At 41.7% G+C, this 19318-nt stretch overlaps 1 protein-coding gene and 1 long non-coding RNA gene across 9 annotated transcripts in view; one reads left to right on the top strand and one right to left on the bottom strand.

The window, feature by feature from the left end:
• ENAH (ENAH actin regulator) overlaps positions 1–10522 on the bottom strand; it is a 101571-nt gene extending 91049 nt beyond the window's left edge. For all 6 annotated transcript variants that reach the window (XM_065833402.2, XM_065833403.2, XM_065833405.2 and 3 more), the window contains exon 1: positions 10189–10522. In XM_065833402.2, coding sequence (XP_065689474.1) covers positions 10189–10193 — 5 coding nt within the window. In that variant the 5' untranslated portion in view covers positions 10194–10522. The remainder of the gene's footprint in view (positions 1–10188) is intronic.
• On the top strand, positions 10519–16426 carry LOC136100488 (uncharacterized). 3 transcript variants are annotated; one of them, XR_010651194.2, is made up of 3 exons: positions 10519–10599; positions 11413–11569; positions 15224–16426. It is a non-coding gene; the product is annotated as an uncharacterized lncRNA (long non-coding RNA). The 3 variants fall into 3 exon arrangements; XR_011738180.1 differs by having other exon boundaries at positions 10596–10648; XR_010651195.2 differs by lacking the exon at positions 10519–10599 and adding an exon at positions 10673–10986 and having other exon boundaries at positions 15224–16425.
• The last annotated feature ends 2892 nt before the right edge of the window (positions 16427–19318 follow it).

Here is a 19318-nt window from a genome sequence, read left to right as displayed (position 1 = left end):
GGACTTCAACAGGGCAAAAATAAAATCCTACTATTAACTATTATTGAGCATTAGTCACGTCTAAAGATGCAACCCTTGCAATGCAATCCACTTTTATCTGCATCTCACAGATTTACCATACACAAGTCGCACTAGTGACCAAGACCCTGTCTCCACAAAAATAACATGGATGGGCTCCTCCGACAAGGCACTCCCAAGGATTTTTTCCAGTGATGCCCAGTAGTCAGATGCTTCAAAGGAAAATACACCTTCATCCTCTACACAGGAACAGTAACATTTGAAAAAGTATTTTCAGAGTTTTACTTTTTGACACTTTTCTCTGCAATGCAGTCTCTTCTTCCTTTATGCAGACATCATACTTGCAGAGTAATGCAAAAACAAATGGCAAATTAAATAGTATCCTACAGCTGCTTATCTAAGCACCTTACTAAGCACCTAACTCCTTATTCTTTGAAATAAGAATTATACCAAATATTGCTACTAGGTCAGACACTGAAACTATGAGTTACCTATAAAAATAACACACACAGCAGCATTTACCTGCATGTGCAACACGCCTGCAAAAATCCACACAGTACAAAATCTCCACATGGTGTCTCCAAAGAATTGAATAACTTTCTCAAGAACTCAGCACTTGAACATCTGAAAGCTTGTCTGTGTCCTGTTTCCCACCACTGCAGCAGCTGATCTAATAAAAGATATTGCCTCTCCTTATAAAACCTTTGTCTTGTTTATATCCTTTGAGCAACACAGCTACAGCAACAGCATCCATAACCTGCAAGACAACCTTTGTGTTTATCTTACTGCCATCTACTCACAGATTTAGCTACTGTTGGAAACGGTGGCAATTACAGGAACACAGAGCTGTTCTATCAGTGAATAAGAAAGGTACAGCAAATAAAAAATATACAGGAATACCCACTGGTTTTAAAGTTGCCTTTATAGAGTGCCAAACCAACAAGCCCTAGATGCGCTATTCTTCCAAACTTTATGAAAGATTACTTCAAGATATTGCCAAAATATAAAATGAAGTCTCTGAACCCAGCAGCCCAGATTTAATCACCTGACAACTTAGTTGTAAGGCCACATGTAAAGTTCAGAAGTAATAATTTTGAGAATAATTCAGATGTGAGCTGACCACTAAACTAAAAGCTGCTGGACTCATCACACCATTCTGTGGAAACTAGAAAAATGGCACTACCAGAATCCTGGAGATTACAACACAAGATCTTTAGGGTTGAAAATTTGTTTAATTTACTTCTTTTATGTATTTGATGCTTTGGTCTTCTCCCTCAATCTCACATTGAAATTTTCGTCCGAAACCCAGTACTGCATTTCCACTTAGTAGCTAAAAACCCAAGACTGCTGCAATGCTAGGAAACCTCAACATCAGTTCTCAATTACTCTCCAAAACATGCAACACTGAAGAAGCAGCTGAAGTACTGGATTCAAGTTTATTACCAATGATTTTCTACTTGAGTGCTCTGGCCATTCATCTGCTCTTCCTTCTCTTCATTAGACATGGATTCCCTGCTCGTTTTCTATGATTAACCTATCTCTTCAGTCTTCTCTTGGTCAGAACAACATTGAACTGGACAGGTCTTCCACGTCTTCACTCACTCCTCAAACAGTAGGATCTACTCCAGAGAAAAGTCGTGACCACTACATACAGTGACTGCTGTCCCCATACTCTCTTTTCAGCCCAGATGGTTCATATCTGACTGGTAAGGCAGGTCTGTGTTTAAAATAGGTTTATTTCATATATACACATACACTGAATGGAGATACAAAGTATCAGCTACTTCCTGCACCATCCCCCTGCTCTACTCACACTGAAGTGATTCAACTAAATATCTCAGTGTACGATAACAATAAATTAAAATATAATAATAGCTTATTGAGTTCTGACTACATTCAGAGATTCCCATCAAAGCAGAAGTACCCTGAACTAAGAAAACAAGTACCTCTAAACCTAATTTACAAAAAAAAAACAGTATTTTTTACGTAGTTATGTATGTAACTACACCCAAACTCTGATGGTTCTTAAGTAATAAGTTCAGTGATTAGACTTATACATATAAATGCTGAGCTTCAGTACTCATTGTTTTTATAATAATGCTGTCATTCACTACTTTGATTTATCATCTTTCCATAATTAGGCTCATTTGTATTAGGCTTCACTGTTTTGTCAGTCCGACCACACCATCTACTTCAGGCAATAGATAACAATGTTTATTCTCAAGTTGTAAAGTCCATTTAACTTAATCCACAGTAACCAACTGCAGTTTTCTAAAAATGAGCTTTGTAAATGTGTTCAAGAACACAGTACAAGTTTACTAAGAAAGTGTCACTGTGTTAAAATTAAAGTACAAATCCAACAAGTTTAAAAAAAAAAAAAAACACCACCACACTGTTCTGTTAACTTAGACCGAGTACTTTTATAGAAGAGTCAGCATTGTTTAATGGACTAAGGTTTGCCAAAGGGATCATATACTTTCCTCAAATATCAACAAGAGCTCAACACAGGAAAAGAAACAAAATATGTATACATCACTATGCACTGTTTATAAAAGACTCCAATCTTTTAAAAGAAAACAAAGAAGCAAAAGAGATTTTTATAGAAGAGGAAAGCATCCACAGAAAACGAGCTCAAAACAAGTAGCAGCGTATATTGTTCATTGCAACTCATCATTGACATAAACATCTACAGCAGCTAGAAAAGAATAATTCTTGCTAGCCTAGAGTTGGAAGCTTGGTACGCGAAAAACATTTATAATAACAAAAGCTATTTTAAGAGTTCACGATTCTCAGCATCAACACTACCAGGTTCAAGGCCCAGATTTAGTCAGAGCATGTGCTTAAGTCAGATTTGCAAAGCCAACCAGAAAGCTGAATGGAACCTAAAGATACCATTAATGCAGCGATACTGAAAGTTTTGTCGGAAATAAACTACAAGAGAATCCTAATCATCTTCCCTTTTAGCATCACTTTCAATCCCCTATGATAAGAGAAAAATGTAACTTCAATGGTATTCTCCACAAAATATACAATTTTAGCAGATATGACCACATATGGAGACGTATACTGGTCTATGCAACTGAAATATAAAAGCATTTACCAGCAGCCAGACAAGATCACAGTACAACGTTCCCCTAACTACATGCCCTTCAAAGCATTGCAGTTAAAAATCTGGCATCACTGCACTGTAACCTGCAATAAAGTGACAGCAAGTCAGTGGCCTAAACAAAAATTTAAGCAATAAACTATATTTTAGGAAGTTGCTTTAAAGAGAATGACACATACATAGAAATCTAGTTCCTCCAGAAAGAAAATTAAAATACTTTTCTAGTTGCTATAAAATTGCAAATAAGGCATAACAGACTTTACCTATACCAGCGATTACTCTTGTTGTTTCACTATTCTGCTAAGTTCCAAGTTTAAAAACTTTGTCTTTTTTAAGCTGGGCAGCTGGTATGCTCAGAACACACAACAACCTCACCTGGCCTCCTTTATGGAATTTGCAATAAGTATAGATTGCTTTGTAATTCAGGAAACTGAAGTTTCAAATTTGTGAAGAATAACAAAACAATGAGAGAACATTTGAAACAAAATCCTTCCAATCTTATTTGTGCCACAAACCAGGAGTTCAGAGAATTATTTCTGGCAGCACACGAGTCCAGCAAAGCAGCATTTTTGTACCACCCTCTGGAGGGCATCACTTTCCACTTCTCTTCCCTGTACTTCACTAGGTGCCAGCATCTTTTTTTACCATAATTTAAAAACAAAAAAAGAAAACCACAACACTAACTTACAAGGCCTAACAGAGAAGCATGCTAGTTTTGGACTAAATTGAAACAGTTTTGTTGTTCTTCCTTTATGTAAGCCAGCTTCGCCTGGAGAATTTTCAATATACGAAAACTAAGAGCAGATACCTTTTTTGCTTGAATATTGACTGTATTTTCTTTTAATAAGCCCTGCCTGAAGATTACTCACAGAGAGTAAGACAATCTTGCTTCCACTCCTCACATTAATTTGTGCACTGATTCCCAAAATATGTGCTTATCACCAGGAGCTCAACCAGGAAGAGCAATCCAAAGTAGACTGACAATTCACATTGAACTGTCCCGTTCTCTCCACCGGGCTGTCACCAGCACTTGGGCAATAAACCCAGGAATATGTCACACCATCTTCCCAAGGAGTAGCTCCATAAGCTGCCCTTAAGTGTCTACAGAACTATAACAGTAGGAGCAGTACACACCCCACACTACCAAAAGGTGGTAAGCATGATTTTCACATTATTTTTTGGAACTTTTTAAACATTAGTCATGGAAAAGCTACAGTGAAGGAGACTTAGTCATAAGTGATAGCAGGGGAGAGGCTTACCAGTTATAAGAACAATTAATAAGGAGTATCTGAAATAAAACTCACTGTTTTCTTCTAAAAGCTGTATTGGTACAGAGCATTTCAAAACAAGGCAAAACTACTCAGTTACTTAGTTACTTAGACATGGTTTTATTTCTTAAGTTTGAAAATTAGAATAAGGTAGTGCAGTCATTTTTTAAAGGGAAAAGATTCTGTATGTTATTAAAAAAAAAAAAAGCTGTAGACAAACCTAATTCTTTTCCAGGTTTGTGAGAACACATGGTAAGTTATGGTAGGGAGGGACTGGCTTTTCATCCAGCCGGTTTAAATACCAACAGATACAAAAGTGGTTTTGCTCCCATATTAATCCCAAGAGAAATACCAACAGCCCAAGAACACAAGTTAGCTTTATACAATTCACAAGGACTGACAGGTAAAGCCAAGAGTGGGGTGGAGAAGCGAGGTAAGCACCACCAAAAATTAAATATATTGAAGCTGTTCAACAAGGCTTGTGTGGCTTCTCTCTCTGCTACATTTATTTTGGGTACTACTAAAAGTCAATTTTTTTGAATCAAACGCAAAAAGCACACATCTTCTGCTTTCTCTCAGCACTACAGCACTCTTAAAATCTAAACATGTCTGGATGTTTAGAGAGTTGGCACATGTATTTCCACACTGATGAGTGGAAGCAGGCATGAACTGTCAAGAGTTATTCTAGATGAAAGGTCAAAGTACAGAAGGGAATAGTATCTCTTTCACAAACTACATTTGCTCTCTAGTAATGAAAGCAAATTACTCTATTCAGTGGTTCAATAACCTACTTCTGTAATAGTTGTGCATGAAATGCACTGGCACGGTGAGAAGCGGGGCTCACAGCAAAGCATTTCCCATCACACGCCGCAGGCAGCGCTGGGAAACGTCACACTCGGGGCACTCATGTGCCCGCAAAGCATCCGCTGCAACAGGTGCAGGAACAGTAATTCCTCTCCTTTTTTATGGAAGCGTAGAAAAAAACGTTTTCATGCTATAGCAGTCTGAAGTAGGATGCTCACTAACTCGGTCTCGTTTTCCGGCCTCAAACAACACAGTATGAAGCCCTGAATCAGAGTCAAGAAAAAACTTGCATGTACCCTTCCAGATAGCATCCCAGAGCGTTTCTAAGTTTTAGAGGTTGACAACATAATCGCTAAGATGGTCATAAACAGCTTTTTCTTAAAAAAAAAGTATTCTGATTCCTGAGCCCTCCATTTACACAGTTATCTTTTAAAGACTTGTATTTTTACTATCAAAATAAGTCACTAAACTATCCAGAGACCTTGAGGGCAAAACAGTTGTCAAATTCCTTATCAGGTGGGCAGAAACAACCCATCCAAAAATTACTTGCAACTGTCACAAATGAAGTGCTAACTAAAGACCGCACTTCTATCAGACAGATGACTCAGTCCATCTGTTAGAAGGAAAGTAACCTGAATTCTTGTATCCACCTGAAAAAAAACTGCCTACACCGTCAATTTTACTCTTGAGATATGAGCAATTTTAGGAACTGTATTGGTTGCCGTTATGCGTATCCAGTCTAATTTAACTGCCTGTTTGCACTTCCAACATTTTGTCAAGTATTTCTCAACGAAATTACACTTTCTACTTCAAACACGCTATTTGCGCAAGTATTAAAACTAAAGGCACGATTCCAAAGTGTTACCCTACATATTGATGTACACAATAACTTAAAGCCACCCTTGAAATTAATGACTTTGCTACCCTGGTATTTTACTTTCTTAAACAATTGCAGTTATTGCAGTAGACTGAACTACACTGCTGTCATCAATAACACAATGGTCTCGTACACCCATTTTTCTGGAAACTCTAAAAACACGTGTGGGTTCCTTCAAGAATTTGTAGTCCTAATGAAGGTATATGTTTTGTTACTTTTGCTGCTGGCTTTCACTCATGTATTAAAGACATAAAAAAACCAATGAATATGGTATTGGATTTCTTAGCACAAAATTTAGAATATAATGAAGGCTTACTAACCCAGGTGCAAAATACACTGACTTTTAAAAGATAACATGAATTACATTCTAAAGCAACCTACTTGAGCAGAAAAGCTGCCAAATGTAATTAAGTAGAAATTTTAATATGGTTTGTAGACCAAAAGTTTAGCTATCTTTTTACCTTGAAAACATAATTTTCTTAAAAGGCAAAATCTATAATAATTTAGCTGCTTGACCTATCTAAACACAGAAAGAACATCCACACATATGATATGCAGAGTAGCCTGTCATAAACACAAATAAATATATTGTGCTCTGAAAACACTAGAATTTAAAATTCTAAAAAATACTCTTTCTTTCTCAGTTCCTGCAACGTGGATAACGAAACCAGACTAAGCAGCCTGATTTCTGACTAGCAAACTAATGAAAAACAATTCTTTCCCACACAAAGAAATGGATGTAGTAATCCCAAGAGAAGGCTGTACAGTTTGATTTTTAAAAAGTCAGTATCTTGGAAAGCCCATTTATTTTTATTGGAGTTAGCATACAAAATTAGCTAGATTAAAAAAAAAAAAAAAAAAAAAAAAGATAATTCAGTTAACCTTCACTGCAGAATCCCAGCTCTAGCAGCAGAGTTACGTTTGTCAGCTTCCGTAATACTGTTTTCAACATATGCTTCAATAAAAGTCTGTTCACACATGTTCTTCTTGTACGAAATACGATGGGAAGTTACACTATTACTAGAACCAGGGCATCAGATTGTGCTGCTACCTAGATTTTAACCACCTTTCCCCCACACTGCATCCCAGTCAATGGAAAACTCACTGAATATGCCTATTCCTGGATCCCTATTATGACATAAGTGCATTCAGAAAACTCTATTAGGAGCAGCACTTAGTCAGCTCACCACAACACAGCCAGAGCAACAGGTGTTCATGGGAACCAACTGTTTACCTAAAACAGGGGAGATACACACAAGCCCTATTCAAGCTGGCTCCTGAACCAGTAACTTCATACTTAGGCTAGACCATTTAACTGGGATATTTAATATTCCAAGTTCATCAGCAACCTAAAACTCCTAACAGATGCTACTCAAATAGCATATAATTTCCACTTGAATACAAAACAGACTTCTATCAGAACTAATTCTTGTGGTCAATTTGTACAGCTGATGTTTGCATCTTACTGAATTGCTGGTTATTTTATAATATGAAAATGCTCTTCACCACAATGTGAAGTTTTATTTAACATAAGGAAAGCCAGTTTGCTCTTCAGTAACTGACCAGCTAACCACCCAGACATAATACGAGATCTTAACCTGAAATCCCCAGAATCAGGCTCGTGCCGGCTGAAGACGAGGCTCTCACACAACTGTGTGCCAAAGGAGAGAACAGAAACTGAGGGCTTTTTATTCCCCCCCCCCACTCGTCTCAGTACAACTTCTGGTATTTATTTCTTCTCCTGTTCTTTGGAGTACTGACTGCATACTTACCTGCAGAACAGTAATCGCAGAATGTGGTTTATGCATTCCATCAATACTGCATTAAAAGTATGTTTTTAATATTAACCACTAAGATTTAACACCACCTGCAAACAGAGGAGCTATATATACAAAATGCTGGTCACTTGTCTCATCCACCTTGTTGCTCCTCCCCCATCGCAAACTTGCCTTGACCAGCAAATACGCATTAAAAGACACTGCCCCAACAAATTACAGCATGAAGATATTGTTTAAACATGTTTCAGAAATATACCGCCAACCCTAGTCTAAACAAGTCCAAAGAGAGAGCGTGCAGTGAAAGCTTGCCATTGTCCTGGAGTTGGCCCAATTAAACAAAACTGAGTCAATTTAATAGTGCCTCTATAGAGAGAAAATACTTCTTTAACCACATCATTTTCTTAGTCTGTGTAGTTTAATTGGTACAGTTTGCTTCTTTTTTCGAGAGGCTTGGAACTCAGCCTTCTTGAAGTCAGATTTCTTTGAAATACCAGATGACCACTCAGAGCGACCATCCAACTCGCAACTCCGCTTCCCTCTTACCAGCCCAACGCTCTGTACTTAAAAGCAGGTACAAAGTTTCAGACCTATGATATATTCATATGCCTATATTTACTCACTGCTTCAAGTCAACTATTCAAACACCTAAATCAGCAACCTAAGGGTAGGTTCCACCTAGACACTTTCCAGCTACACTGGTTAAGAGAAATATTTGTGCTCCCTCCAAGCTGGCAGAAGTCCTAGCACACACACAGTTACATCAGCGAAAGAGCAGTCTTACTGGTATATACCTTACTTCACTCAGCATCACCCGCACTATTATTTTTGCCAGTACAAAAAGCAACTTTATACAGGGCTTCTCAAAATATTTACGCCAACTTTCTCTACATTAACAGCACTCATTGTGTTGAATACTGTCAAGATAATAATTTTTTTTTTTAAATCTCTGTTTAAAGGATCTAGATACGAACTGTAAGTTTTATAAGTTGCAGTTTTTTATTTGCAGGGCATCTGACTTCTACATGAGCAATATGAATAAGTGAAAATAAATTACCACAAGCCAAACAAAGCTTAAAATAACGCGGGATATAAATACCTGCAGTTAACAAAGAAAACTAGATGGAAATACAGGAACACAATTCTAAACAAAACAGCAGGGAGATTGTTCCCATGCTTCCCGCTGCAGTGCTGCCCTTTCCATTGAAGATGTACACACATGGGGGCAGGGGGAAACCCTTCACGTTAAAAAAAAAACATGTAATTAGGATTTCACTGTAATTTGCAGACAATTCTAATGGCTCATCAGTTTTATGCCGCAGAGGAATTTGCTTATTTTCATTACCCAAATCCTGACGAGCTATACTCCAAAGGAGTATAGGATTTACAGTCATCTTTAAGACAAAGAAGGTTCAAATCCAATCGCAAGCCAGGCAGTATCTTCCAGGGGAAAAAAACAAAACAAAACAAAACCAAACCAAAGCAACTCGGTTCCCCAGTTGTTTAACTGAGGGACAGGCCCACAGGGAGCACAAGGTCCCCGGAGAGACAGACCAGTTCTCGGGCTACCGAACCGCATTTCCCACCGGGTCCTGCACCAATCCAGAAAGAAGATTATAGAAACAGAACAGGCACTAAAAAAGAGCCGGGGGGGAGGCGGAGAGGGCCGGACGGGCGGGCGGGGGGGACGGGCCAGGGAGGTAGAAAATCGCCTTCAAATGAATGAGCCGGCGGGGAGCGGGAGTCCCCGGCGTGCGGGCGGGCGGGCAGCACCCACCGCCCTCCTCCCCGGGCCCAGCCGCGTCCCCCTCACTGTTTACATCCCAAACCTCCCAACGCGACACTTTCTCGGCTGCCGAGAGGGGGATCCCCCCCTCCTCCGACGCCTCTTTATTGATTACAGAGGGAAAAGCCCAGCTGCTGCTGCAATGCAACACGCGCCGGTTAAGGCGGAGGAGAGGAAAAAAAAAACACACCGGGAGAGAAAGAAAGGAGCCGGGCGAGCGGGGCTCACGCCGTGCCGGCTCGCACCGCCGCGGCCAGCCCGGGGGAGGCAGCGGAGCGGAGCCGCCTCGCCCTGGCCCGGGCCCCGCTGCCGACCCCCGAGCGCAACTTCGCCGCCGCGGGGGACGGGGACGGCGGGGCCGCCCCTCCCCCACCCGCCACTAACAATGGGCCCCTCCCCCACCGCGGGGCTCCCCTCAGCCCGCCGCCCGCCCCCTCCGCCGGCCCAGCGCGGGTGCCCCCCGGCTGCGAACCGTTAGAGGCGGGGAGCACGGAGCGCCCCCCCGTTCCCCTCCGTGCTCCGCCGGCCCGCCCGCTCCGGGGCCGGCCTCTCACCTCATGGTGCTGCCCGGGGTCGGGGAGCCGCTCCCGCTGCCTCGCTCGCTCGCTCCGCTCTGTTCCCCGCCCCGTTCCTCGCCGCTCCGCAGGGGCCGGCGCGTCAACAGAGAGCGAGACCCCCGGCCGCCAGCGCCTCCCCGCCCGTCTCCGCCGCTCCCTCCGCTCCGCCGGGCCGGGCCAGACCACCGCGGGGAGCCGGGGGGTGGGAGGGGACGAGAGAGGTGGGGGAAAGGGGCGGGGAGGAGCGAACCAACGGGCGGGAAGGGCGGGGGGGGGAGGAGGAGGAGAATGGGCGGGCGGGGGGAGCGCGGGGGAGGCCGGAGACACCGGCGGGGCTGAGGGAGCAGCGGGCGCGGCGCCGCGCAGGGGGGCGGGTCGCGGAGGCCGCGCCCACCGGCCACCCGTGGGGTGAGTGGGGCTCGGCGGCCCCGCGCGGGGGAGGAGGGACCGTCCTCAGGTGAGGCAGAGGCTCCCCGGGGACGCTCCTCAGCCCGGCCGCCCCGTGCGGGGCCGGGGGACAAGGCGGGGCCGGCACCGCGGAGAGACCTCTCGGGCCGGGGGAAGCGGAACCGGGGGTGGCGGCGGAGGGGCCCGTGCCGTGACCCCGGAGCCGCGACCCGGCCGGCGGAGCTCGATGCGTCCTGGGGCTTTGGGATCACCGTCAGCAGATCCTTCCCCTCCGTCCGCCGGGCCCTGTGCTCCCTGCGCCGGGCTCTGTCCGCCGGGGCCACCGGCGCCGCGGCAACCCTGGAGCCCGTGTAGGGAACACAAACCCTGGCAGCTGGAGCCCGGCAGGTAAATCACCGCGGGTCTCTGAGGTTGCCTCTCTGTGCCCTCAGCAGCGTGTGGCCTAAGACACGTTTTTCAGGACTCCGGGGCTGTGTTTCAGCTTCGCATCTCTCGCTGACCCCGCGTCTGCGCTAAATACAGATTTACGGTTTGCTTTTAGCAGTCCCGGCGCATCCAGCACATGGAATGTGTAACTTTAACCCAGCTCGTGTTCCGTTTGCTTCTGTCAAGCGCCAAATACCCGATCTCTTTCATCTCCGTTAGGAGAAGTGATGAGCAAGTATCTTTGCAATTTCCAGTGAGGATAAGGCATCTTGGTGCTTTTGCAACTCTGATTTCATTGTTCCCTAACAAATACCAATGCTTTCTACAGTTTAGTTAGTAAAAATTTGTTGTACATGAGAAATAAACATGTATATGTTTTCTTTATAGAATCATTGAGTCATTTCAGTTGGAAGAAACCCTCAAGATCATCGAGTCCAGCCGTAACCTAACTCTGGCACTAAACCATATTCCTGAGAACCTCATCTATGCGCCTTTTAAACACCTCCCAGTCTTGAGAAATGTCTAGACTTTTAGATATAAAAAGGTAAAGAATTTTAGAAATATATATATATATCTTCTTTATATATTTCTGATCTAAATTTCACACATTTCAGGTTTTTTTACCATGAATCTCAGTTATTTCACACTATGCATACAAGCTCCTCAATCAGTATGGTATCTGAGGCAGAGTCACCCACTGTCAATTAATGGTGTCAGTAACGCAGTAAGAGAGGAGCTAGTCAATGAAAAAGGTGGTCAATTGTTAGAAAGTACTAATTCAGGGAAAAGGACAGGCTCTGAAATGGAAGCTAATGAATAACAGTTTAGTAAGACAATTAACATGTTTTTACTGGCATAGGGATGATGTCAATGAAAATGTTGCAGTAGAGGTGAATCACAAAATGCAGATGAGTAATCAGAAGAAAAGCAGCGGCACTTCAAAATTAAGTGGGTACCTTTGACAACAATTTAAATGCAGTCTGAAAAAGGGAACACAATTGAATCTGGTAAATAAATTTACCTTAATTGCTTCTGGGAAATACTGAGGACTCTAATGACTGACAGTGGACCTCAGTTCTTTAGGAATTGTGAATTTTCTAAGATCTGGGCTTCCTATCGCCAGAACATCCTCCAAATAAAAGGTTTGAAAAGAAAACCTTTCTGACAATGAAAAGTATCTTGAAGGCAGACAAATATAAATGTTAAGATCTATGTCTAACTGATATATACATATCCATATTGATATATGGGCTTCAGCAGATATATCAGTAGCATAACTGGTAGAGACAGTTGGAAAAGGGATTTTGTTCTAAGATCCCAGTTCTGTGCCAGAAAAAATCAGGATCATAAAGTGTTCTGATATAACTGTTTGGTCGTATTAGTCAAATCTAAAAGAAGCATGCCTGTGACAGGTATATAAAAGCCACTGAAAGTATGCCTGGGCTACAAGTCTGCCTGAGAGGCAATGAAAATAGCCAGAAGCTGTTACTCCTGCAAAGTAACTATTATCGCTATTTATGTTGTATTACTTGGTGTTCTTAGCCAAATCAGATATGGTCCTAGCTGGATTTCTCAAGACATACTCTGTGGTACAATAGAATTTGTAAAAATGCCAGGAGAATCATTTTGCATGCTGGCATCGCAGATGTCACCAAGTGCAAAGTCATTCTGGACGCCAGCTTAGTCAAAAATCCCATTGAATTAATCTGTAACAAAATACTAAATCTGCAGTAACACATATTAGCAGTTACATGAGAAGGAGGAGAGCCGAAATGATATAGGGCAGAAATCAATTATAGATGTTGAGTGCCTCTTTCTTTCCAGGTCAATTTAGCGATGTTATTGTCAAGAAATTAAAGTAGTCTAGCAGAAGAATGAGTTAGTGTTGTGTACATGTTTTTGATACTGAATTATGCATTGAGAAATCTGTAATCTCTTGTAGTGGGTCCACGTGTTCTCAAGCTGTAATCATTCAAAGTGTCCAAGTCACTTTGTGTGATTCTGCTGTTATCCTTCTCGCTGATGGGATCCCCCAGTGGCACAGCATGGATGTCAGTGCCCTCCGTATCACCCCCACCACTCTCCCTTCTGGCAATGACAAAAACATGGCAGAAAGCCTTCATAGCTGGTGGTGTCACGCTAATAAACTGAGGCCCCTGACAACTCATGAGGCACTGCCACGTAACGGCTCTTCTAATCTGTATCATAGAATCATAGCATAGTTCGTGTTGGAAGGGACTTTCAAATCTCATCCAGTCCAACCCCCTGCAATGAGCAGGGACATCTTCAACCAGATCAGGTTGCTCAGAGCCCCATCCAGCCTGGCCCGGAATGTCTCCAGGGATGGGACATCTACCGCCTCTCTGGGCAACCTGGGCCGGTGTTTCACCACCCTCATTGTAAAAAATTTCTTCCTCATGTCTAGTCTGAGTCTTTTAGTTTAAAACCATCACCCCTTGTCCTATCGCAACAGACCCTGCTAAAAAGTCTGACTCATCTTTCTTATAGACTGAAAGTACTTAAGTACTGCAAGGCCGCAATAAGGTCCCCCCAGGGCCTTCCTTCTCTTCTCCAGGCTGAACAACCCCAACTCTCTCAGCCTGTCCTCACAGCAGAGCTGTTCCAGCCCTCTGATCATCTTGGTGGCCTCCCCAGGACCTCTCCAATAGGTCTGTGTCTCTCCTGTACTGAGGGCTCCAGAGCTGGATCCAAGGACCATGTTCATACCCTCCTTCCTTTTGATCCAAGCAGCCCAGAACGCCCCAAAGCCACTTCACATGCCTCCCTCTTGCATTTTCTGCCACTCAACTGCAACCAAGGTCTGGAATTCAGATGTTTCCAAAGGTGAAGCCAGCTCAGGTTGAGCAGTACACTGTGCCTCCTCTCCAAACAACTCGACTAATGAAGGCTTTTTGAATGCTAAAGAATGCTTTTTGAATGCTCACCCAGGCATAAAACAGAAGAGAATGTGTTTCTGTTTAGCATCAGCCAGATGCAAGAGGCTTGGCAGGCTGCTCCTGAGCAAACCCAGCCGAATCCGCCACGTCTCATCAGCATCGATGACTTTTAGCACAGGGTCATGAGGAGGATGCGTGACTAATGTTCGGGAGACATCCAGGGGAATCCAAAAGCTTTAAAAAGTAAAGTAATCCTTCCTCTCACAGTGAGGTTCCCCCAGTCTTCTCTGAAACAATCTCCCAGTTTGCAGTCTTTGTTTCTTTGGAAAGTTTGTTTGTATTTAGGAGGAAGATGTAGCTGAGATCTTCATGTCTTACCACAATCAGTGTCCTAGGACAGCAGTGCTTATGCAAGATCACTTTGGCCTTCTTTAATGATCTGTAAATAGCATAATGTAGGATACACAGCCGGAGAGGTTTCTGGAGGGGGGGGAAATGGGTTTTTCTGATGGCTTTGGTTTTTTTGAGGTTATTGCTCTTTTTACTTAATGTGTCTATCGTTTGGTTTTCAAATATGTAGGAGGAGATTTTTTTATTTCACTTGTTTGGATTATTTTCCATAGAACTAGTATAGAAAGGAAATGCAATTTACTATATAATAGAAGTGAGAGAATCGCAACAACAAAGCATGAGCTTTCTCTGGTGACAGTGAAGGGCTTTCCAAAAATGGTGGGCTAGAAGAAGATGGCTCTGACAGTATGCTCCTGTTAGCATCTAAGATTATCAAACCAGAAGTGAATTAAGTAATTTAATATATTATTCTCTTCACTGATTATGTTAATCTAATTTATAAATACATCTTGTGCTCTGGACCAGACACAGAGCTGACGCCTGAACCAATTCCACAAGGTCATGGTTAGTTGAACAAGATGAGGATCAGACTAGCACATAGATAGTTAAAATATATTGTCTAGTATAATTCTTCCTGGCCTCTTCTTTCTATCCCTCACCCCTAAGTCATTTTCAATTTCAGGTCTCCATGAGTCAGCTGACTGCTGAAGTGTTGCATAGCAGACCATTAAAGGCAATGCTTTCAACTAAAACCTCTTTAGCTTTATTTTATTTATGAAATTCTGCAGTATTTCTCAATGGTCTTCTGGGGAAGGGGGAGTAAACTATCTCTAAAATTCTTTAGGAATGCTAAAATAAACAACTGTTGGCATGACTCAGCAGATAAGGACAACAGTAGCCAGCAAGGTCTTTTCTTAATGGAATAATATTTTTGTTTCATTGTAAAAAAGGCAAAACAACATCACCAGAAAAGGAAGCAAATCTTTTGCTATCAAACACAGTGCTTTGACTCCTGAACGTGACTCTCCATCTTCCTATTAGCATAACATGCTCCCTGTTACACTGGTAAACAATTCATAGATCTTCCATCAAGCACCTCCAGAGAGGAATGAAAACAAGAGCTGAAGTCTTCCACTGCGCCTCTTTCCACCATGGTTGCTACTAGTGCCCCTTGTACTGTCAAACTGCATCAGCAAATCCAACCACAAGCCTCTGTAGACGTGAGTCTGGAGTATGGTATGTGTCTTGCAGCCTGTTCCCAGAAGACTCAAATATTTAAGTGAAATTTCCATGAATAAGAAGAGATTGTTTTTTTCCCCTGGATTATCATGAAAAGAATTCGTATTGTGCTGCAGGCTATTCAATGAGGGCTGAAGTCTCTTTTTGTGTAGCTACTGTCTATCAAGTGTAAATCAATGCATTGTGTACTAAGTGTAAAAATGCTTTTCTGACACTCGGCTAAATTATGATTGTTGTTTTGACCCTTGTCTTTCATTCACCTCCACTCGCTGACTTTTGTGGTTTCTGAGATAACATGTTGATTTAGGACCACTGCGATAGACCAATCTCATCTCGTACTTTCCATCTAATTTTATACTCCTATCCCCTAATGGTCTTATTTGCCACCAGTCTGCATTCTTCTTACGCATTACCAATAAAATGTATTCATTATGTTCTTTGCTCTCCCTTGCTAATGTCTTAGAACAAATTGTACTCTGCTGCTTTATCTTATGCTGGAGCAAAGTCCAGGCACGAAGCTGGCCCAGGATTTGGTTAAGATTGTTCTGAGCCATCTTTTCTTACAACTCCATATGAGTTATGTTTTAAGTTCCTCAACTGCAGCCAAGGATTTGGGCCATTATTAATTAGTTATTATTAATAATTGTTAAGTGCCTACAGTGCACTTGTAGCATAAATAAAGGACCTAAAAGAGCTATTACTCTGAGGAGACATCTATACTGCAGTCTCACGTATCTGAGCTAGCTTTAAAATACTGCACTCAGTTACCTGGTACATTCCAGCTGAAACTGCATTGAGCTCTGCAAGCAGCTGCTTATCTCACTTCTTGCCCCAAACACCAGCAGAGGTTTGACTTTACCAGAGCGCGTTCAATGCACCGTACCCCTTCACTGTGTCCGAGTTTAGGTAGAGGGATTCTAAAGGAGGTGGTGTAGCCTTTCAGCTGGAAGCCTGTACCAAATTTTACCAATCTAAAACTACCGTGCACTTTGCGATCTATCTTTAACTGATCAAATAAAAAAGGCATCCCAAACAATTGCAAAAGATACTATGAAACCCTGGGAATATTCTTCTCTGACTCCATTGCAAATATGTTCTGTCTTTTGACCATCTTTTTCCTTTCTCCTCCCTTCTATTTTAGATGACTGACAACATGCTTACTATTGCTGGTTAATTTCCATTCACTGCAAAGTTGGAATAACTTACGATGAAAGTGCAGTCCCAGTTATAGATGAATGACAACACTTTTACTATAACTGGTTAGTTTCCACTGACTGCAAAGCTGGAATAACTTGCAATAAAAATAATGTCCCGATTATAGATGAATGACAACACTTTTGCTATTGTGAGTGAGCACCTGTGGACTGCAAAGCTGGAAGTAACTTACAATACAAATATTGTTCCGAGAAAGGTAGAGGCTTGGTAAGATGATGATAACCTCTTTAGTCCCTTCCAGCAATGCAGATTTTGCTTTCTGGCAGTAGCTATAGCCAACTCCATAATTTGGATTTCAAATTTAGTAAGTGATAAATCATGCATGAGACCCAAAATACACAAAGCAGCAGTTGCAAAAATATTCTTCTTCAGTATTTTAGAAAGAACATCACAAAAATGTTTGCCAAATGAATTAATGTTTCTATAAAAAGACGCGAAGAAATGAGCTCTTAGGAGATTACAACACTAACACATGCCATTATTATTATTATAACTAGTCAGCAACAATTTCAAAATTAAGAGATACTCTATAAAATCAATGAGAAGGAATTCCTGCAATTGGCCCTAAGTCATGTTTCCAGGACTAGAGATCTGTGTTTCAACAATAAGCACTCTCTCTGCCGAGTATTTATTCTCAATTTCCTCTCTTAGTTCAGCTCCCATGTTTCACAAATACAACCACATAAACAGTGAGGGATTTTCTCCTGCTCCTTCCAGCCTCAGACAGAACGCAACCGTCTTGTACCCTATTTCCTATTTCACAGGGTTTTTTTTCTAAACAAATCCTACCGATTGTTTGTCACTGACTGGCACGGTGCAGTCAGGAATTTAGGTACTATGGCCAACCGACTGCTTTCCAAGCAAACCTCTCACTAAAAACTACTTCCAGAGAGTCTACATTCAACAAATAAAGGTCTTCACAGGAACACGGTTTTTCTCAAACGCTCGATGAATGCTGGGGTTTCTAACTGGCGAGTAAAAAAGCATTGCTCTTCTGGAAATCGTAAATAAATAGAGGTAGGAAAAGACCAATTAAAAACCAACCAACCAACCAAAAACCATTCCTCAGGAGACTGTTTCTAGAGTTTTTTAAAAAAACAACCTTCTATACATTTCACGCTGGAAGTTCTTCTTTGCAAAACTTTCCTTGTTTCTCTCAGGCTTACTATGCTTAGATAAATTCTACATTCCCTGTATTTTTCTCTTCTAAATAGCTGTAAATTTTATCATGGGCTTCTTCAGACGTCACCTACCCCTAAAACATCAACTGCTTTATATCGCTAAACAAGATTTTTCAATGTTCCCATAGCTCAGTTTCTCAAAAGCCTCCCGTGTCATTTTGTGGCTTCGCTCTAAGTTCCCTCCAATATTTTCAGACCTGAGTGCGCAAAACTAGTGCCTTTATTCAAGGTGCAGCAAACTGCTCTTTGCTTCTGAACATGGAAACAGAAATCACATTTCATGGCACTATTTCCACTAGGGTTGTTGTCACTCTAAAAGATTCTGTGGATTTATAATAAAAAACAGGTAGCACCAACTGTGTGAAGACAGGCTGACTTATAACCCTAAGGGATGCTCAGACAATAATTTTATTTAATTGTCATGGCTGGCTGAACATTTGAACACTTCTAACCTTCTAATTGTGAATTGAGGTTGCCTTGTGCAGCGAAATGACTCTTACAACAATGAACCATTCATTCCTCTGTGACTACACCAGTGGGTGGAGGGGAAGTGCCAGCCTTGTAATGTTTGAAATTATTATTATTAAAACAACCGTACAACTGGAATATTGGCATATCTGCAAAGAAATAAAAAGCCTTCCATCTCTTACCTGTTCATGGTTTAGAACCAACCTAAGCTAGTAGCAACCATAACCATTAGCATCCAATAGGGTTGGTATATTCATAAAATCATCAGCAACATGAGCTGATGCGATGGTAAGAGAACACACCCAGACAAAAAAATGCTAGAAAGATGAGAAGCCTGTCCCTTTCCACAAGAGGTGACTGACAGCGTGAAAAATGCAGAACTGAATGAAAAGCAATGCAAGATTTGCAAGCTTGTTGCTAAAACCCAGCAGCAAAGGAAATCTTTGTGTGCTCCTTTGAAGCAATGGCTGAGAACAAGAGCAGGAAAAGAAGTGTTATTTTAGCAAAAGGTGGTGAGGTTATAATGCTAAAAAAACCAACAACAACAACAAAAAAAACCCACAATAAAACTCTGTAGGAATTAATCAGCATTTTATTCTGAGAAAAGAACAATATATAGATCTACAAAGGCAGGGATTTTTTTTTTTTTAAGAAATAACCTATAATAATGTTTAAAGTCTGATCTCAGAGAAATTAAAATACCAAAGTCAGTCTGCCATTGTAGAGGTGGGCTTTGCATTTGTCATTTTAGTTTCAGTTTTAAAACCAAAGAAGGCTGGCTATTTATTCTGATAAAGTTGCTATGCATCACCCTTCCGTCTCTTAACTTCCTCATGGAAGCTCAAAAGAAGTATTTAAAAAAAGACACATTACACGGTTAATTTGACAAAATTCATAATTCTCTTCATGTGCTTCTCCATGATCTGGGACAGATGGTGTGTT

This window comes from Patagioenas fasciata, chromosome 3 (assembly GCF_037038585.1).
Source record: "Patagioenas fasciata isolate bPatFas1 chromosome 3, bPatFas1.hap1, whole genome shotgun sequence".
In the NCBI taxonomy this organism is placed as follows: Eukaryota; Metazoa; Chordata; class Aves; order Columbiformes; family Columbidae; genus Patagioenas; species Patagioenas fasciata.
This window is presented reverse-complemented; position numbering and strand designations above follow the sequence as displayed.